The 22,089-nt window shown below is 46.2% G+C and overlaps 1 protein-coding gene and 1 long non-coding RNA gene across 2 annotated transcripts; one reads left to right on the top strand and one right to left on the bottom strand.

The window, feature by feature from the left end:
* Positions 1 to 1,294: 1,294 nt before the first annotated feature.
* On the top strand, positions 1,295 to 2,902 carry LOC147983772 (uncharacterized). Its single transcript, XR_015615008.1, has 3 exons — positions 1,295 to 1,346; positions 1,484 to 1,537; positions 2,611 to 2,902. It is a non-coding gene; the product is annotated as an uncharacterized LOC147983772 (long non-coding RNA).
* A 10,314-nt stretch (positions 2,903 to 13,216) lies between these two features.
* On the bottom strand, positions 13,217 to 14,702 carry LOC125540964 (NAC domain-containing protein 87-like). Its single transcript, XM_048704477.2, has 3 exons — positions 14,413 to 14,702; positions 14,049 to 14,341; positions 13,217 to 13,865 (listed from the first exon to the last, which is right to left on the bottom strand). Exons 1-3 carry the CDS (start codon positions 14,606 to 14,608, stop codon positions 13,524 to 13,526), a joined length of 831 nt encoding a protein of 276 aa, XP_048560434.2. The 5' UTR covers positions 14,609 to 14,702; the 3' UTR covers positions 13,217 to 13,523.
* Between the last annotated feature and the right edge of the window lie 7,387 nt (positions 14,703 to 22,089).

Genomic DNA, 22,089 nt, shown 5'->3' with positions numbered 1-22,089 from the left:
TGTGACGTCCGTTTACTGGTCAGCGTTGAAGATGCCCTGATACAATACCATGCATACACATTGCAGCGAGTTGGAACTGGATGCTAACTGAAGACAACAAATAAAAATTTTCATCTGTAGTATATCTCATGTGAGCGACATACAACAACAATTACCACAAAGACGTTCTCTTGTATATTTATTTTCCCAAATAATGAAGGAATAAGAATGTGTTTAGTACTGTAGCCTCAGGACTGCTATGACATCATATGGAACAGTTCATCGTTGCTTCACGCCCTAATTCTGTAGCAAGATTACTTCAAGACTGCCGTGATATTATATTGAACGGCTTTAAGATGCTCAAGACTGCTTCAAGATTACCCCATCCAGAAATAAGAGAAGGATGGATGCACAAGCCTCCTCAGCGATCGCGATTCTGGACCGTTGGATCATGTGGCTTGATGCGTTTTCGTCCGTTGGATCGAGAGGTGGGAGGATCTGGGCCGTCGGATCTGGAAGAAACACTGCTGGAATGAATAGTAATGGCAACAAAATGTAAATACCATGCCTCTACCAGGGCATTTCGGTCATTTCACGTGGTGGGGGTATAAAAGGGGGCCGCTACGGAGACCTAGCCGCCTCCTCCCTCGCTCGCTCCTGCAGCCGCCTCCCTCCTCCCTCGCTCGCGCCTTCGCCCCGCGCATCCCCCGCGCCCAGCTCCTCCCGCCTCGCCGCCGCCTCCTCTCCCCTCCCGCGCGCCTCCTCTCCCCTCCCCTCCCACACGCCTCCTCTCCCCTCCCCTCCCACGCGCCTCCTCTCCTCCCACCCACATCGCCGCCGCCGCCACCCACCGCCTCGAACGGAGCCGTCGGCGGCCAGATCCGCCACAGCAGAGCGCCCCCCCAACGACGACGAGCAGCAGAGGAGGGAGGACGAGGAGCATGACGGCGGCGGTGGCAGGGAGCAGCAGTAGCAGGCCAAGGCATCTCAGCAGCAGGCCTTCGGAAATGCCGACGAGCAGCAGCGGAGGGAGGACGAGGAGCACGACAGCGGCGGCTGCGGGGAGCGGTGCGGCGCTGCCAAGGACGTGCTAGAGCGGCTCGACGTGCCGGCCACGTGCGTCGAGGAACCGGCTGCTACCAGGGCTAGGGTTTCGGTTGTTGGCTCCAACACCGGCGTCTATGTCCGGTGATTTCATCCCCTCCCCTCCTTCATCCTCATCTCTCTCTCTCTCTCTCTCTCTGACCACTCCTCCCCCCATCGTCTTGGCTTGCAGGTTGCCATCGTCGCGGAGCTGGACAAGATCATGGTGTCCCCAAACTTTTTAGGCTGCTGCTCCTGTGTCCATGGCGTCCCGGAGAAGCAAGGTGTGTTTCTTCTACTCCCTACACTGCTTGATATTACTATTCCTCCATTCATAGCAAGAGATGTGCTGCTGCTACTTCTGTTGTTATGTCTTGCTTTAATTGCTAGCTTCAGTGTATTAACACGTTATTATATGCAGGGTTCTGCTGATTGTATTGTCAAAGTGGCTGGGCGCTGTCATCTTCTTTTGCAGGTATCACCATGTAGTCATTATCCTTTTCAGAACAACTATTTTATTACTGTTCTCAGATCCCCATTGCCTAGGCATTATTCTCATATCTCTTCTTGCATTTTTCCCATATATTATGAATTCTCAGGAGCCCACCACCGTGTCACTTTAGGGTGTTGTACTCTTTTCTTTTTTGTCTTGATTCTGGTAGAGGCCAAAAGAATTTGTGCTTGTTTTTAGTGGGGTGTGGACATATGCCTTTTATTTATTGGCTGGACGTTGGTAGGAACCCTGCTGGGTTTGTTCCTTTTTGCATGCAGGAAGGCTAGGTTTTGGTAAAGGAGCTGTGGCTTCTTATCCGTTTACTACTCTAGCTAGGTTCCAAGGAAGGGGCTCTTTGGAGCTATCTTATTTTGTTAGTTTGTTGTCCAGGGGAGCATTACATCTAGAAACATTTTTTTTCGAAGTATGCCTTTGTTGTCAAGGAGAGGTTTAGTCTTGAGGTCATATGCTAATTAGGAGTACCCTTGGAGATGCTTTGGTGCTTTGGTGTGCCCCGTTTGATTGATGTATTAGGAAGTTTTGTTTGGGATGTGGTGATTGCTACACTTGGGTTAGTGTGCATATATGATCACAAAAATCATTCGAGTTAGAAAAGTATCATTCAAGTTCCTTCTATGCCACATTTGGACTCTTTTCACCTTTAGCGTGCCGGTAGTATTTCACCAACTTGATTTCTTTTAACTTCCAAATTTTGGCCTACAATTGATTTAATCATAATTTGTCGATTTTCATTCTTAATTGGCTTGTGTAATTGCTGAAAAGGTAAACCAGGAAGCCTACTGTTTGTGTAATTGCTGAAACTGAAAGTTTTGGAGCCAAAATTGACCTCAGTAATAGAGTAGTTCTGTGTTTCTATAGGGACCATGCCAGAGGAACTAATTGTAAGAGCAAGCTGTGCACTACCATCTATCAATTGTGCACAACTTGCCCTTACAATTAGGTTTACTTCATGTGTCTTGCTGTATTTAATTATGAGATGAATCTTCTTTTCATATTGGCCTACATTATATGATGGTGCCCCGTTATGGCTTCAGGATGTGGACAGTGCAAGTAGCAGCTCCGACGCAGGGGCGTGGGTGTGCGGTGTAGGAAGCGGTTCCTCGCTGGTTGGACGGCGTTCAGGCGCAACCCCAGCACCCACTGAGTACTGCCTCAGCTACAACCTCCATCGGTGAACTCCATCTTCCGCCTACTCCTCTGCTTTGGCTACTGTTGGGACATGGCTGTGGCTATGTCGATGTGGTGCTGGTTGGTTGTTGCTCTATGCCCTACTCATGCATAGGGTTTGCAGGCTGTTCATGTTATAGTTGTTGTCATAGGAGCTCCCGTGATTCTCTGGTTTACATGTGGATGCCCTGATCCTATAGCTATGCTCATGGATTTGCTAAGTTGATCAGTGGCAGTGCTGATTTCCTATTTGCAAGCTGCCAAATGATCTCTTGCTCATAGCCACATCTACATTTATAGTGTGTAATTTGGTGTTGTCTGGGATAGCTGATCTACCACCACTTGAATGAGCTGATAGGTGATGCCACTGGAGCTGCTAGCCCTGCGGAGCTTTCTAGAGCATCCAGAAATAAGAGAAGGATGTCTCACCGAACCTCCTCAGAGCTCAGACGAATCCGGTCGTCCGATCGATTTCCTTGATGTGTTTCCAGTCGTTGGATCAAGCGGTGGGAGGAGCTGGGCCGTCGGATCGAGCCCACACGACTGTGGCAATGAATAGTTACACTCCGGGCTTGCCACCGCGTGTAAAACTGGGTGGCTGCCGAGGGCATTTTCGTCGTTTCACATGGTCGGACAGCCGGCCGGTCCGAGGCCATTCTTGCTAGGGTGATGATGATTGACCATGGCTAAAATAAGTGTGCCTTTGAGCAATCGAGGCACCTGTGGATATCAAGTTGGATCCCCCTCTTGTCTCTAGAATCCTTTTTGATCATGTGATACTTATTGTTCTGTCGTTGGATGGTCATTCTTTTTGAGTGATAACCAGGACAGCTCCACTGTATAAACAGATTGATCTGGTGATAAGAGATGACGGGGGTAGGTTATATGATCGAGGAAAGGTGAATCTGAGCCCACCATGCAATGAACCCTGAACCTTTTTTATTTGTGTTTAAAGGTGTTGCTTATTTATGCTCCAGTGTTTATAGCCGTCTTATGTAAAGATTTCTTCTCTCATACCTTTATTGCATTGTTCTTGATCTTTTATTGTTTGTTGTTGGTCCTTGATTTAATCTGGTTAAGATTTCTTCTCTCTCTTATGTAAATATTTCTTCTCTCTCATACCAATGTTTTGTCCATGTAGTAATAGATATATATTTACATGGAAAAGCGGGTATGTTCTAAACGTTTCCCAAAGGATTTTCAGAACAAGACAACTATTGATGAAAATGGTTTTGCTTTGTATAGGCGTCGTGAAAATGGGCGAAGATAGTTCTTATGGTGGCATCTTCTGGTGTTGCGGCTTTGCTGCTTGCTGGTGGTAGAACAGCTGACTCTCGATTTAAAATAGCGTTGCAGATTGACCAGACTACTCTTTGTGACATCAAAAGAGGCACACATCTGTGTAATCTTTTGAAAGATACTTCTTTAATCATCTGGTATGTAGCACTTATCACAAACATTAGGTGTTTTGAATGTCTGGACAGAACTTTGTGTGATCTTTTATCATTTGATGATCATTTGCTTGTTGATGTTCTGTTTGGTTTTCAATATAGCTAGCTATCGGATGGAGATTTTAGTTTTTGTAACACCCTGATCGGATGATTGTTGTAGGTCTGTAGGTAGAGTATGCATCCGATATACTAATGAGAATACTCAGATCACATGATTTGCAATGTTCGTTTTAAATGGCGTCAAGTTGCACATTCTATTTATTTGGGAAATTGTCATTGATGCTTCTGTTGGGGATCAAAATTCTGATCTGTGCCTTTCTGTTTTCTAAGATGGTCTTTGCGTTCTTGTGTTCTAGCTTGCATGCCTAGCAGTTTACTTCTCACGCTGCTTTGATTTATGGCCAGTGGATTACTAAAGAAGAGGAACTCATGTTAGTTTTCAGCATTTATGACCAGTGGATTAGTAAAGAAAAGGAACTCGTGTTTGCTTTCAGCTTTGCAGAGCTTCAGATATGTTTCTGAGTTAAATTTAGTCTCTCAATTGTTAGCGGACCATGGCATCTTAAACCTTGGGCCTTGGTTTCCTTGTTGTTAAATGTTAACCGAACTAACAATTACTGAAAAATGGCTTTAAGGAGCGTTCCAGTGCACAGTGAAAATACGGCAGTGTCCCAATTTATAGGAATTATAGGGGCTGTTTGGATGGTGGCCGACGGTTGCCACACCAAAATTTTCGCTTGGTTGACAGTATTATAAGAAGTTTTTCTGTTTGTCTCGGCTTGTTTTTGCTTGATAAGTGACCGGTTTGGGTTTGACGAATAGTTGTACTATGGGCAGTATATACGGAATGTGGATCTCTGGGTTGTTGTGATAGCTATTGGATTGGGTACTGTCGCATCTCAGGTTCAGATGTTTTGGATGTTTGGCTGATCCGACGCTGTTAGTTTCGGCTCATCTTTGCTCCAACAATTGGCAGTATATAACGCCCTCACCTCTGCTTATCTGACCTAACTGATTTTATATTTCTTGCACTCAAGATTCATTGGTGCGTGCTCCCCCTGTTACTCGGCGCTTAGAAGAAGGAGAGGCATGGTCTCCACCAAAAACAGAGGAGGAAGAAGTAAGATGCTGCTAGCCCCCCGTGGCCTGTTGCGTCTCCAATCAGCGCTTGCAACAGGGGAGCCACATCCCTGGCCTCTCCATGCCTCCCCAAGCGCCAACTTATAGGCTACAACAACAAGGTGAGGTGGGCCCCTACTTGGTAAAAACAGGTTCAGGAGGTGTTTATCCTATGATTCAGTAACTTGCGTTCTAATCTTATTTGTCTTCTCATTGGGCATGGTGTCTTTAGGTTATCAAAGGGAATTGTGTATGGCTGTTGACAATCCAGATTGTGGGCGGCTAAGAGGTTAGAATTACTCATGAACATTTCTGCTTATAAATAATATAATAACGTAGTAGTAGCCCCTCCTACTTATTTTTGTTACTATATGCATCAAGAAATAGTAACTACAAAAACCTTTCCATGCATCAAGCAATAGTAGCCAGCTGATTGTTTATATATGCATCAAGCAATAGTTGGTACTCGCTGATTACATTAATGGTAACTACAAAAACCTTTCCATGCTCAGCATTATCGGCGACCTCTCTGATTTGGAGTTGTACTTTGTTATTGTGAAAGGTTTTCTGGGCGTCCGATCAAGATCTGGAGAAAGATGGGCCATCGGATCTGGGATGAGCACTGCTGGAATGAATAGTTACTGCCTCAGCGCGCTGCCTTTTACTTCATTTTTTCGGTCTGGCGTCGCTGGCGTGTGGGTCCGCTCGCGGGTGGGCCGCATTTGTCAGTGACCGTGGCTTGGATATGGCCCGGCCGCCCCATCGCGCGCACCGACGGGTAAAGATCTCGTGCTACCGCTCGTAATATCCTGCGCCCGCTGAGGGTACGTCAGTAATTTCGCGTCCAGGCCTCGTGCGTGTCGTGCAGTGGTTCGCCCCGTGCAGCTATGGGGTGGGGAAGGGCAGCGCCTTGCCCTTTCGTGCTCATTCATCCCCTTCTTCTCCTTCCCTCTGGATTCTTCTACTAGCTAGCCATCAGGAGCTCCTGGTGCTCCTGGATCTGGATGTGCTATACATCACCTCCTCACCTCTTGGCTGCTTCGGTGCCTATGGCGTTCGTGCTCATCGGTGGGACGGTGCAAGGCGCAACTCCAATGCAGTGGTGTGTATGTGCGGTGTAGGAAGCGGTTCCTCGCCGGCTGGACGGCGTCCAGGCACAACCCCACGTCCACTGAGTAATGCATCGGCTACAACCTCCCTCAGTGAGCCCCATCTCCCTCCCGCTCTGCTTCGGCTACTATATGGGACATGGACAGGGCTATGATGATCAGTTATGGCTTATATAGGCATGCTCTCGAGCAATCGAGGCACTTATGGGTATTAATTTGGATCCCCCCTCGTTTCTTTGAGCCATTTTTTGATCACGTTTTTATTTTAGTGACTCTGTCCTTGGATGGTCATTTCTGATGATTGATAACCAAGGCAGTTTCACATGACCCACCGGTTGGAAGCCATTCTTGCTAGGGCGATGATGATTAACCATGGTTGAAATAAATGTGCCTTTGAGCAATCGAGAAACCTGTGGGCATCAAGTTGGATCCTCCCTCTTGTCTCTAGAATCCTTTTTGATCTTGTGATACTTATTGTTCTGTCCTTGGATGGTCATTCTTATTGAGTGATAATCAGGACAACTCCGATGTATAAACAGATTGATCTGGTGATAAGAGATGACGGGGGTAGGTTATGTGATCGAGGAAAGGCAAATCTGAGCCCACTATGCATTGAACCCTGAACCCTTTTTATTTATGTTTAAAGGTGTTGCTTATTTATTCTCCAGTGTTTATAGCCATCTTATGTAAATATTTCTTCTCTTTGATACCTTTATTGCATATGAGTTGTTTTTTCATCTTTTATTGTTTGTTGTTGGTCCTTGATTTAATCTGGTTAAGAGTAAGTTGCACTTTGTTATTATGGGATAAACGATGGTTTGGCAATGCTATTGGTTCTTCATGAGTTTAGAGGAGGATTTCTGATATTATTTTATTGTTAAATAGTCATGATAGTAAGATTCTTGTATCTGTTCGCCGTGAGGAGCAATGGGGCATTGCACACTTATGTGTACTGCTACCTGATTATGGTTGGTCTTTTGTATAAAGGCCTTGCTATATTTTTATAGTCCTTCTTCCCTAAGGTGTATTATGAATGTTTTTCCGAGCTATGGAATGTATTCCTAATCCTGATCTATAGAACTGCCTTTCTGAACTTGATGTCTAAGTTCTACTGGACAATGCTTATTTGGATAGACGCTCATGGGTTAAGTTATTTGATGCATTGCTTTCACTATCAAATTGTTCGCTACTTTGAGGATTTGGTTGCATACTGTATTGTTTTGTATTTGGTGGACTGGACCAAGAGCGCACAGAGGAAGATCTTCTCTGCCGCACTGACAACAGCAATAGAGAAAATCCAGTCCACGGTGCCACCAATGAGAAAGGTAAACACAAGCTTTTGGAATATGGATTTTCAGAACATAGTCAAATTTTCGTCCATCCCGGTAACTTGCTCTAGCGTTCTTCCTTTGTGCTATGGATTATCAGAACATAGTCAAATTCTGTGACACACACACAACCAAGACATACCATTGGACTGTACAGGAATAATGGGATGCCGTCATTTGTTACTCGACCTAGCCTTGCTGCTTGAGCAAGTTGCCCCTGGTAAGCTTGTTTCTCTTCCTCGTTAGATTTGTATGCGTATGCTGCCCTGCGAGACAAATTTATCCGTGATGCATGTCAGATCTATCCTCTCTTCGTCATATACTTACTGTACTAGATTAAATAAATGTGGGGTTCAAGCACACAACTAGACTGTACTGTAGTTTTGAACAAAGTGATGGATGCGTATTTTTGTGTAGCTCTGGACAGAGCCCAGACATTTTGGTTGCATTACATGCGATTAAATAAATGTGGGGTTCAAGCACACAACTAGACTGTACTGTAGCTTTGAACAAAGTGATGGATGCGTATTTTTGTGTAGCTCTGGACAGAGCCCAGACATTTTGGTTGCATTCATGCTTTATATTTATTAAAATGATTATGACATGGCTCATTTCAGTCGTCATGTGTGGTTGCTAGGTTTGGTTCCCTGATGCGCACCGGTGGTGCGTGATAGAGTGTGCACGGGGGATTCTTCTTCCACTATGATGCCTCCCACCCTGCCCCTCCGGTGGCATCAGTTCCTCTTTCAGTTCTGCATCTCTGCTGGTAAGCCCCTGGTTCCCTCTCTACTGTCTGTTGACCGGAAAACATCAAATGTGGACAAGTGGCACTAGAGTGTGTTCTGTCTAGATTCTTATGTTTTTTGGGAACGGACTAAACTAAGCTGCAGTTTTACATGTAAATATTTGAAGAAAATCATATTATGTCTCTTATGTGATCTCAGAGCACTTTTACCTTCATTTTGAAAATGCATTTGTCTTTATATGTGTTGTATAAAAGGAATACATGAAGGCACAAGCAATCCAAAAATACATTACTGATATCACATAAGAGACATGATTTGATTTTTTGAAATATAAATAGAAGATAAAGTCCATATCACTTTTTCAGCCCCATTCAAAGCCTGAGCGATCTATAATTTTACAGTATACACACCCCCAAAATATAGAAAAAAAATGTATGGAAATGTCTCTTAAATTGCAAGCCTAATGCTAGGAAAATGGACTTATATCATTTTTTTCAACTTCTCCAGGTTGGTCGGCCGGTGCGGCGCAAATCTGGTTCGACGAGGTCGTTGACGACCTGCTGCGGGAGTGGGACAATGGGATCAGCTCCGGGAGGTCCGGGGCACGCTGCTGCCGCTCGTGTAGCAGAAGTCTAACTGCTCCGAGGTGATGATTTCCCTGGTTATTACTCACTCGGTGATGTTCTGAACCACAATGGTGTTGTTGCCTCGACAATGAGTTCCTGAACTTACGTGACTGATGAGCTGGGGCGTGAAGATCATGGCTCTTATGATTTGTATACAGACCTTACTACTGTATTGTACTGGGGTAGAATGCCTCTATGAAGGTGTTTTGACCCTCTATGAATGCTTATTTTTATGTTGTACATTATTTATAGTCGGATTGTGCCTGTCCAAAATTGCTAGTATGTGGTTACTGTAAGATATAGTACGTGTTAATCGTTAGATTCAATATGATGCTAATTCCCCTGTGCGTGACACTTGATTATGTTGTGTATAATTGATCCTTGCACACATTTAGGATATATAAAATTAGATCGGTTGATACATGAAGAACTCCTCTCTATGATGAACTGTCATGCAGGCATCACTCTGGGTAATTTCTGAAACAAATTGAGATACACTAATTCAGTACCATTTGGCTAAAACGATAGAGAAATTCTTAACGATTGAGATACACTTATGTATTGTATATAAATGACTGCTCTAATCTTAATCTATTGAACAACGCTGCTTTTGGTTTATTTCTTTCTGTCGAGCCTGCTTACTTTATTTGAACAATTCATGAGTTCAAATATTTGATGAATTACTTTCCGTGCCAAACAATGCACATTATATTGTTCGGATTTTGCGGCTCAAATGATTATTCATATTTGGTTGCCTGTCGTTTGGTGGGCAACGCGTGGCAAGCCGCGTCACCAAAGCATCGATTCTTACTAACTTAGCATTACGGACTTGATCAAAACGTTGGAACCGGCACTCTTGCGCCAATGCGCGATCCCGATCTAGTCTAATAAGACTGCCGATGATGGACACCAGTTTTGCTACGTGTAAATGTCGCACTGATGAAAAAAAAAAAACCGATGCCACAAGGCGTGCCTATACTTCTAGTTGGGCCATGAATCCAGATAAAACAACCGAGACCTCATAATTTCGGCCCTCCTTGGCCCATTCCCCACCAATGATTTGGCATAAGCTTTGCCACTGCCGCCATGGTTGTCATTGGCCGTCGCCGGCATGAAGTAGTTGGAGGCTAGAGCTCTGGATCTGCTGCTGCGTGCGTCGGCCGCTCTGTCTTGATGACCAGATCGCCCATGTCGGGCTAAGCGGTAGAGTGGCACGGGAGGTGGAGCTTGAAGTGCCAGTGAAATCGTCGGTGTCAGGCGGAGAGTACGTGAGTTGAGCATGGGCCGATATGGCCTTGAGCAGGCGAGGAGTGCGAACGGGTCGAAGCTCTCCAAACCCCCGACCGACCGTCAGCATGCGATCAGTAGTAGTAGGTGGACATGCCGTTGTTTAATTATTTTTTACTATTGACTATCTCTGTCTTGATTTATTTTGGTCCTTTCATATTTTGTGCCCAACTTTGTCTGTGGATCTGACCAACAAAATATATGTTGTATGTCACAAAACTTATACTGTCCTGATTTATTTTTTATTAGTTAAATCAAAGGTCAAAGTTTAACCTAAAATACAAGCACTAATACGGAGTAAACCTAAACGGAGATAGTACAATGTACTAGAAGTACGAGAGGCGCACGCTCCAATTAATCGCGAGGTATAGATTTGATTAGTGTTCCTTTTTATGCTCGCGCTCGTGCAAATGGATTCGATGACGACAGCCATGCATGCACAAGAAACGGTTTGATTCCAGCGCGACCGCACAAGAAACGGTTCCCCTTGATTCTCGGTTCATTTAAACCAATCAGGTACGTACGCTCCCGATTCAAAAAGAAAAAAAATCACGTACTACCCCCGCATCGGCCGTCTTATGGACATTGTATACTCGTCCGGTGAACATTATATGTTTGGCTTTAAAATTTATCCACAAAAAAGTGTATTTCTATCTTTCAAATGCACTTTAAAGTAGGAAAAAATGTTTCTCTCATCATACGGTAACCAAGACCAATAACATTTTTTACATGGTCTTTTTAATTTCTACATGCACTTAGCTCATTGGGGTTGAATAATTAAAGAGGAGAGAAATGATGGCTTGCACATTGCGAATGCATTGCTTACTCCACTCCATAATTTGTCCTAAAATTTCTATATGTACACTTTTCACCGGACAGAGGAAGTATATATAAGTAGTTGGCTACAAAAAATTACTACTTTATTATTACATGACCCACCTTACACTTATAAAAAAAATTACAGCCCGTGTTACAACAGGCTGCCCGATTCTCTTCTCTCTCCTTCAACTCAACAAAAATATACTACCTCTATTTCATAATATAAGCCATTTTTTGCAATTCAATTTCTACTACAAAAACATTTTATAATATGGGACAGAGGAAGTAATATGTAAAGTCGTATAGGCCGTCTATGTCATCCTATTATACTTGCTCTAAGAAGGACCCACCTATGACAAACCAAATTCAACCAGAGAAAACAGTAGGCTCAAGGCTTGATTACCAGAGCAAAATACAAGAACAATGCTATTCTTACGTAACAATTCTATGAAAATCTTACGTGCTAGTAGAAACCATGGACAGTTAAGTGGTGTTTGGCTCTCTAGTCTTAGGACTTTTTCTAGTCCCAACTAAAAAGTCCCTAGTACCTAAAAAGTCCCCCCCCCCCCTGTTTGTTTTCAAAGATTAAAAAGTCCCTAGTCCCTTCCTAGAGGTTATTAAATGACCATGTTGCCCCTAGTATATAGAAAAGTAACAATCAAACAACACCATGGGGTGGCGGGCCAATGGGTGCATGGAGGGGCATTGTTGGAAAAGTCCCAAAAAGACTCTCCTTGAGAGTCTTCTTCATTTAATCCCAAATGCCTAGTTTAGTCCCTAAAAAGTCCCTCCCGTTTGATAAAAAACTCTCTAAGAGGAATTTTTTCTAGTCCCTACACAAAAAAGTCCCTGGAAACAAACACCCCCTTAGTCTCACGTTCAGCTCCAAGCAGTTATTATCCCTCTCACAATATGTAATTTCTTGTGAAATGTGTATGTAAGAACAGGATTTCTGAGAATACAATGTTGTTACAGCATGAAGTTTGCACATAAAATTTCTTAAGAAAAATCTTCAACACGGTTAGCTTTTTTTCCAGATGGAAATGGCTAGACTTTGAAATCGACACAAACACGAACATTTTGTTAATGCACTCAAACGGCTTCACTCGATTGTTCTATACTCCAACACTAGGGGCGGAACAACAGCAAGTTTAAATGGGTGTGGCCCCCTCCGTCTAAAAGAAAATAAGTTAGGCGTGAAATCAAATTTTGCCGTATGACAAAATAATATTGGGCTTCGCTATAGGCTGGGCCGCCCAACAGGCCTCTACTGTCCTATAGGTTGTGCGTTCGAAACATCCCGACCACTTATGGCTTTATTCCTTAAAAAAGTTATTGCTATATTTTTGGAACAAAAAATAAAAAGGGCAGAGAAATCAAACCGGCTACATCCACGCAGAAAACACATGGAACTACCACAGATCGCATGTTTGAACCATCCGGGCCACTACTTTTAGAACCATTTAACAAACGGGTAGAGAAATCGAAACCCCTATAATTTTGAAACCATTGCATAAACACGCACGGAAATTGTACTTGTGACCTCTACAAGAAATGGGACGGAGCTACTATGCACCTTGGCTCCGTGACTGGGCGCTTCAAAGTCTTTAAATAGTATTTCGGTATAGTTTGCTTGGTAAACACATTTTCCGTCGGGAATTGGGATACAAACACATAACAGGACGATATTGTCATGTAACCAAGACCCCTGAATCAACCATGGCATGTATAATTAAGAACAATAGAATAAATAGAACATTCAAAAGGGGAATAGTTCAGCTCCATCATCTCTCGGTATAGTTTGGTTGGTAAACACATTTGCCATCGGGGATTGGGAAACAAACACGATTAAAGGACGGTGCTGTCATGTAATCAAGACCCCTGAATCAACCATGGCATGTATTATTAAGAACAATAGAATAAACAGAACATTCAAAAGGGGAATAGTTCACCTCCATCATCTCTCGGTATCGTTTTCTTGGTAAACACATTTGCCGCCGGGGATTGGGAAACAAACACGATTACAGGATGGTACTATCATTTAACCAAGACCCCTGAATCAACCATGGCATGTATTATTAAGAACAATAGAATAAATAGAACATTCAGAAGGGGAATAGTTCAGCTCCATCAATACACAATAAGTTTTATCAACTAACTCGATCCTTAATCGAAGTTAATGAAGCAACTAATCAATCGAAGAGGTAGCTCCAACCAAATAACCATCTATATATAGCTACCAGCAAATTGAGACGCTCTAGTCCGGGTCATAGATGGATGGATTCATTAGTCTCATCACATCTTCCACATGTAGTTTGGGCTCTGCTGCTGCGGTGCCGGTGGCTCCGTCTTGCGGGTCCGATGCTCCATGTCCAGCTCAACCGGCAGGGCCGCGCTGGAGGTGGAGCTGGAAGCGCCGGCGAAGTCTATGGCGCCTGACGGATAGTCCATGAGCATCGGCGGGTCGGCATTGCCGAGCAGGCCAGCGTTGTTGAGCAAGTCATCACTGTTGAGCAACTCATCGAGGAAGGCGAACGGGTCCTCCTCCTCCATGTCCGCGTCGGCCGCCGGCGCCATCTGGGGTGCATTCTGCGCGGCCAATTCTTTGTTGAACAGCCGGCAAACAGCCCAATCGTCCTGCACGCACGCAACGGACAGGTTGAGAAAGCAACACGAGGAGAATAAGAAATAAGAAACAAATCCCGAGCATGACATGTGATGTGAGCGCGTGGTCCAGCAACATCTCTAGATGCTCTAGCGGTTGAATCGATCGACTTGTCTGGAGACAGAGACGGAAAAACAAAATAGATTCTTGCGTACCTTGGCGGAGCGGGGTAGGCGATGGGGCAGCTCGCCCTCGAGGCGGTACTCGTGCATCACCCACGGCGTCTTTTGGCCGCCGGGGGCGCGGCCGCGGTAGAAGACGAGCGTCTTCTTCATGCCGACGAGGACGGCGTCCAGTCCTGTGCCGCGGAAGATCTCCTTGTCCTTACCCGTCGCCTTCCAGTAGCCGCTCTTCGTCGCCCGGTTGGTGCGCGTCCCCGTCGGGTACTTCCGATCCTTGTGCACAAAAAAGAACCACTCCGTCTCGCCCGCGCCCATCTTCGCCTTTTCTGCAGAACAAACTGGCCATGAGCGCTCTGCCTCATGCCTGCAAATTATTGACAAGTAGTACTACACTTACTCGGGAGATCCCACGGCTCGGTGTTGTTGAGGTTGACGTAGGCGACCATGAGACAGGAGAAGTCGGGGTTGCGGATCTTGGGGGTGAGGTAGTGCGTGACCACCTCCTCGTCGGTGGGGTGGAACCGGAACCCTGGAGGAAGCGCCAGCCACGGCTCCTCCCCCCGCAGATGCATCACCGCCGTCACGTCCGACATCGCTGCGGCCTCACGGATCTACCAGCTTACCTTTGCTACGTTGTGGAAAAACCAGAGGCTGGGGAGATGTGAAGAGGTGTTTTGACTGAACGTTTTTGGGTTTAGAAGAGCGGCGGGGTGGGTCTGGTTTATATAGCATCCGCAATGCTGTGCGAGGGAAGCCTCACTTATTTACTGCACTCCATACTTTAGGTACTAATTAATGGCTATTGATTCTTTTTAATGCTTTGTACTAGTAATTGCAAGGCATGTCCTAATGAGTCGCTCATTATAGCATCCTGGATAACTATTGTCATATGAAGTGTTAATAGGTTAATAACATAATATTAAATTGCGAATCAAATCGACGCAATCGGGGCGATATTTCCGTTCGAAAACCGCCCCGCAGTTTGAGTGCTGTTGTGAACCGCCGGAGATAGCGCCGAAATCGCTGAAGATAGCGCAATATTAGCCTAAAGGTTCGTGCCAATTAATGTAGGGCTGCCGATAAATCCTTTATCTTCCGCGATTTTAATCGTTGGTTGCTAATGATAGTACTACTTCTAGATAACCCCTGTGCAATAACGTAGTGTTAATCTGCTAATGGTGCAGTCCTCTTTTTTTTTCCCAAACAAGTATTTCAGTGCTACTAATTCTTTCCTTTTTTTAGTATTACTACCAGACGCGGATTTTTAAAGCACTTGCACCCAGGCCCTGCTATCCTGACTCTCCAATATCGTTTTAAAATCTATGCAAGACAACTAACTTCGTATATGAAATTTTCTCTTTTTCGTTTCTCTCATATAGAACATGTTTTGAACTTCAAACTTTGCAGCGCAACAAAACTTACTAACTAGAATGTGAGATAAAACTTTCAGAATTTTTCGTCCAACATAAATAGTAAAAGAAGTATTTTTTTAATCAAATAAGAACTTATTTTGTATATTTATGTTGGACGAAAAAATCTATTTTTTTATCCTAGATTCTAGCTAGAAAGCTTTACTGTTCTGCAAAGGTTTCAACTTGAATACATGTTTTATGTAAGAGAAATAAAAAAGATAAATGTATTTGCACGGATCTTGATGCGAAGAATGGATGGCTAGATAAGAGGAGCCTGGGTGCAGGTGCTCTAAAATATATTTTCGTATTACTACCTATGTATGAAAATATAAATCGTTTGTGCAGTTCAAACGTCTTATATTTTGATATGGAGAGAGTACTTCACTAGCTAATTCTATTTCGCAAACGACACACGAACATAGACACATACCGATAGGACCCTCCTTGGAGGCTCATTCTTGGAGGTGTATACGGGCTCGAGGGACCAGTGGACGACATATTCGGTGAAGAGGTGCTTTATCCTAAACATTGATGACGACGGATCTCGATGGCGTGGTGCCCTGGAGATTAGGCATCTGATGTGCGAAGACGGACTCGCGCAGGAGGGTGACGCTGTCTGGCGTCGTGGTGGCGTCGCCGGCAACTAGACCGGGCAAGATAGATGCATCACTACAGTTCTGAAGATGGATTGGTGGTAGTTGGCGGCGGTGGCCTCTGAGTATGCGACGGACCGGTGGGTGCCCCATACCCGGCAGGTGGCTTGGTTAGGGCCTCAGGTTTTAGATGTTAGGTTTGGCTGCAATGTCTGTTTGGTATTAGGCCCAGACTATCAGCAACCCTTCATCAACTGGATAGGAGTAGCGACAGATATTGCACAGACGGTGGATTCAGTCTTACTGTTGTATTACTTTATAAGATCTTTTATGAATAATTAATAAAATAGATGTATACATCATCCAAATGCAGAAACCGGAGGTCTCTCTTCTTTAATAAAAATACCGATAGGTGTTACTCGCTCAGATCCTTGTACACATGTTGCGGCAATTAATTCACAGATCCTTGTATACATGTTGCGGCAATTAATTCACATCGGAGGGAGCAGTGATTATATACACGCCAAAAAAATTCAACGGCAGAGCTAGTTAGGTGGTTAGAAGTGATGATATGATGACTCTACATAGTACTTCCTCCATTTTAAAATATAGTGCGTTTGTGTTTTCTGAGGTTGAATTTTGACCATAAATTTAACAAACAAGACCGACTGCGGCGGAAGAAAAAGTTACATAATTAAAATCTTCTTTCGAATACGAATTCACTGATATAACTTTTGCTCCCGCCGCAATCGGTCTTGATAATTAAATTTACGGTCAAAATTGAAACACGGGGATAGAGCAAGCACTATATTGTGGAATGGAGGGAGTAGTACGTTCTAGTACACGTCAGTTTCCTGCTGTTTTTATGTCTGACCAAGAAAAAGAGCCGCCAATGATTCGTTTCTACAGTTGCTATGAAAGATACCAGTAACAACGAGGATGCGGAGTTTCTGAGCCCGAGCTCAAACCAGCTTGGATGAACAATAAAATCCAAAAAAATAAAAACTAATTAAAGAAAAACTAATTTTTGATTCAGACATGAACAAAATGTTTACGTGCTCACAAAATGTCATCTTGAAATCATATTTTTCTTAAGTCATGGCAAAAAAACAAAATGGATTCTTCAAAAATGTTATTTTCAAAAGTATTTTGGAGTGTTGATTTTGTTTTTTTGCCACGACTTTCACAAATGTCTTTTCAACATGAAATTTTGTGAGCACGTAAATTTTTTGTCAATGTTTGCACCGAAAAAATTCAGATTTTTCTGAATGTTTTTTTACTTTTTTGGATTTTACTGTCCGTCCCGAGCTCAAATGAGCGAAGATGACTTTGGTAACAACGAGCGTTAATGTCTAGTCAATTTCTAGCGATGCAAAATTCAGAGAAACGGTCGACGGGTAGATCGGCGCTGCAAATATGAAAAGGATAATCCTGCTGACGGACACGGTATACACTTATTTATGTACGCAGAGACTAAAACTTGAGTACATTAAATGCACTTGGATTTCCCTCACAAAAAAAAAGAAGCAAATTGGCTAATGCGCGTACGCTGCCGTAGTTGGTCCAATCACAACCTACAGGAGTGTTAGCAAAAAAATATATAGGGAATTAATTCAGCAAATTATGTCATGAGCGGCGGCGCTTACAGCATCGTTCCTTTCTTGAAGGTGCCGCTTTGGGAACCTTAGAGTTGGGTGGCGCTTGTGGGTGGTGGGCGACCGCGGTGGTGCGGCCCTATCCTAGCATGGATTTGCGTTCGTTGCTTGGAGATGGACTCGCGTATGTGGAGGTCGTCGGCTGGCGTCGTGGTGACGTCAATGGCAAAGGAGCTGCCAAGGTTGTCACCTCAATCTGCTTTGAAGATGGACTAGCGAAAGACGGCGGCGACGACACATGTGAGTGCGTCGGACCGGTTTGAGCCCCGGACCTGGCAGATGGCTCAGTCGGGGCCTCTGGCTTTAGATGTTAGGCTTAGGTGAGAGGTCTGGGTATGTGGCCCAGCTTGCACCCCTTCATCATTTGGATAGGAGTAGCGGCAGATGTTGCCAAGATGGCGGATTCAGGCATATTGTCGTTCTACTTTGTAAGGTCTTCGAGAATAATTAATAAAATGACCGCATGCATCTCCCAAATGCAGAGGCCGGGGGTCATTCTCCTTTTCAAAAAAAAGATACAGTTGCGACATATGCAGATACCGACGATCGAATCTTGGGCAAGTAACATACCGATGACAAAGGGAACAACATATGTTGTTACGCGATTTGACCGATAAAGATCTTCGTAAAATATGTGGGAGCCAATATGAACATCCAGGTTCCGCTATTGGTTATTGACCGGAGACGTGTCTCGGTCATGTCTACATAGTTCTCGAACCCGTAGGGTCCGCACGCTTAAAGTTCGGTGACTATCGGTATTATGAGTTTTTAAGTTTTGATGTACCGAAGGTAGTTCGAAGTCCTGGATATGATCACGGACATGACGAGGAGTCTCGAAATGATCGAGACGTAAAGATCGATATATTGGACGACTATATTCGGACACCAGAAGTGTTCCGGGTGATTTCGGAGAAAACCGGAGTGACGGAGGGTTACCGGAACCCCCCCCCCCGGATAAATAATGGGCCATATGGGCCTTAGTGGAGAGAGAGGGGGCTGGCCTAGGGCAGGTCGCGCGCCCCTCCCCCTCTGGTCCGAATTGGAGGAGAGAGGGGGGCGCCCCCCTTTCCTTCTCCCTCTCCCCTTCCTTTCCCCCTCCTAGTAGGAGTAGGAAAGAGGGGAGTCCTACTCCTACTAGTCCTACTCCTACTAGGAGGAGACTCCTCCCCCTGGCGCGCCATAGAGGGCCGGCCGGCCTCCTCCCCTTGCTCCTTTATATACGGGGCAGAGGGACACCTCTAGACACACAAGTTGATCATTGATCCCTTAGCCATGTGCGGTGCCCCCCTCCACCATAATCCACCTCGATCATATCGTAGCGGTGCTTAGGCGAAGCCCTGTGTCGGTAGCAACATCATCACCGTCAACACGCCGTCGTGCTGACAGAACTCTCCCATGAAGCTCTGCTGGATCGAAGTTCGTGGGACGTCATCGAGCTGAACGTGTGCTGAACTCGGAGGTGCCATGCATTCGGTACTTGGATCAGACGGATCGTGAAGACGTTTGACTACATCAACCACGTTCTCATAACGCTTCCGCTTACGGTCTACGAGGGTACGTGGACGATGCTCTTCCCTCTCGTTGCTATGCATCACCATGATCTTGCGTGTGTGTAGGAAATTTTTGAAATTACTATATTCCCCAACAGTGCGTAGTTCCCCCGTGGGTGGCAGGGTCGAAGGTTGAGAAGAAGTGATGCGATAGCAAGTGCGGCCGGCCAGAAGTGAGGCGGCACGTTAGCATGAAACAAGAACATGCGAACGCAGTTATACAGTGCAAAGGACACGTTCGGCTCGACCGTTCTGCTGTGAAGTATACGGGCATGTGAGACGAAAGACTGTGCCATGGTGCGACAAAAAGGTGCGGAAAGCAAGGTTGTCAAACTCTTTTTCCATTGTCGGTCTGAAGAGCATGGATGGGATGCCCAAACTGCGTGCTGACATAGGAGTAAAAAAGCTTTCAAAGTGGAGAATGCATCCGGCTTTCATCGCGAAGAAAAGGTCCACACATAATGAGAATAATCATCAAGAATGATCAGATAATATAAGTAGCCCGAATTACTAGAAACTAGAGAGGTCCACACATCGCTATGAATCAACTGAAAGGGAAAAGAAGCAATGGTGGTGGAGTTATTAAACGGAAGGCGAACATGTTTGCCGACACGACAGGCATGACAAGTGTGATCCTCGATCTTATTACAACTGAAACTGAAACTCCTAAGAATATGACGACGTGTGACGGGGTTAGGATGACCCAAACGAGCGTGCTAGAGATCGACGCCAGCGGAGAGAGCAACTGATGCGGTGGTGGCGGGTGAAAGCGAATGCATCAGATAGAGCTCGTCAGGGCTGTCACATCGATGGAGTACCATCCTGGTTCAAGCGTCCTTAACACAAAACCAAGATCGTCAAATTCAACAATGACATGATTTTGACGAGTGAAACAATGAACGGAAATAAGATTCTTAATAAGATGAGGAGACACAAGTATGTTAGACAAAGATAAAGGCATGGAATTAGAAGGAAAAGAAGTGTGCCCAACGTGTGTGATAAGAAGTGTGGAATCGTCGCCGACAATGATGCGGCGGTCGATGGTGACAGGAGTGAAGGAGGCAAGATTATCAGGATGAGCAAACATGTGAGCAGTGGCCCCGTTGTGCATGTACCAATCACCACCTCCAGTATAGTTGTTCGGTGTAGGAGTGGTGTGCAGCGCGGCGAGGAGCATCAGATCCAAAGGCGCCGGCGGCAGCACCGGTGAGGGGGACAGAGGGGCCATCGGGAGGTCGTAGCCGCCACTCAACTGCGGCGGTGGGTACCCTCCATAGGGCTGCGGAGCCGCGTAGTACGCCTGATGCGCCGACGTGCGCGGCACGGGAAGCATCGGCGCAGGGGCCCGGGGAACCGGCATGGTGTAGGCATGAACGACACCGGTCCATGGGTTGTAGCCGGAAGCCCTCGGAGGGGGCACCAGGAGCTGCTGCTGCGGCTGACGAGGTTGGTCGGCTCCCTGCTACGGACTCCCGCGGCGGCCACCGCGCCGGCCACCATGGCGCCGTTCGGCGGGAGGGGCGGGAGGTGCGGGCGGCCCGTACGGGAGGGGGAGCAGCCTCGGCTACTGCTGCAGCGCCGGTACGGCGGCGGCGGCGCCGGGTAGGGCGCCTGGTGGAGCGGCTGGGGTGGCACGACCGGAGCAGTGGGAGGAGCTGGGGGCCCGCCGCGGGTGGTGCCGGCGGCGAGGGCGGTGTGGATGGCCCACGCCTTCACCTGCTTCATCCGCCGCTCCTCCAAGCGGAGGTACGCAACATAGTTGACGAAGGAGGGTGTGGTTCGCCGCGGCATTGCCGAAGTCCTCGTTGAGCCCGTCGGTGAGCGTTCTGAGGAGGAGGTCATCATCGATCTACGCGTCAATATCGCGGAGCTCGTCAGCAAGAGTTTTGAAGCGACGACAGTAGTCGTCGACGGAGGAGTTGTCCTGGTGGCACCCAAAAAATTCTTGCTGCAAAAAAACACGACGTTGGAGTTGATTGTCGATGAAGAGCCCATTCAGTTTGGTCCACACGGCGTGGGGGTCGTCACCGTCCTGCATGACCGTCTGAAAGAGGTCCAATGAGATGATGAGGAAGAACCACCGAATGATCGTGGTGTCGATGGTGGACCAGTCATGGAACTCGGGGATGAGGCTGGAGTCGACGAAGCCGTCCACATGATCGACGAGGTGGTACTCCCGAAACACGAGGGAGAAATACGTCTTCCACGTGTAGTAGGAGGAGTCCGTCTGGGAGAGACAAACTGGCACCCGCTCGTAGATGTTCAGGTTGCGGATGTCGTTGACGTCGGAAGGGTTGGCGTCGGTGAACGGGTTGAAGTTGGTGGACCTGGATGACATGACAGACGACATGACGAGGGAGGTGCGGGCTAGGGTTTGGTGCGGGTGGCGGTGGCGCGCGGCTCGAGCTGGCGTTCGGGAGGTGGGGTCGGCTCGAGGTTGGGCGGGCGGGCGGAGATGAAGGGCAGCGGCGACGGGGAACAACATCGGCTAGGAGGGAGTAGGGTTGCGGTGACGCAGGGTGGTGCAAGTGGCGCGGCGGCAGTAGGGTTAGGCGGCGACGCGGGGGAGGGAAGGGAAAAGCGCGACAGCAGGGAGAAGGGAGAATGGTAGCGGCGGCTGGGTGGTGGCGGCGGCAGCAGTGCGGGGAAGGTGCGCGGCAGCGACGGAGCGGAAGCGAGGATCGTAAACCTAAAAAAATGATACCATGTGTGTTGTGAGAATTGCACGATGCATTACTCAGCGTGCGAACGCATGTACAGAGATGGACCACGACCTTAACTATACAAGACAATTAGGAGATAGACCCAATATACCGATATGCACAACACATACACTCAACACTTTTCGTGACAAATAAATTAAT

The sequence above is a fragment of the Triticum urartu genome, chromosome 2A, assembly GCF_056163025.1.
Source record: "Triticum urartu cultivar PI428250 chromosome 2A, HENAU_Tu73, whole genome shotgun sequence".
NCBI classification, from domain to species: Eukaryota; Viridiplantae; Streptophyta; class Magnoliopsida; order Poales; family Poaceae; genus Triticum; species Triticum urartu.
This window is presented reverse-complemented; position numbering and strand designations above follow the sequence as displayed.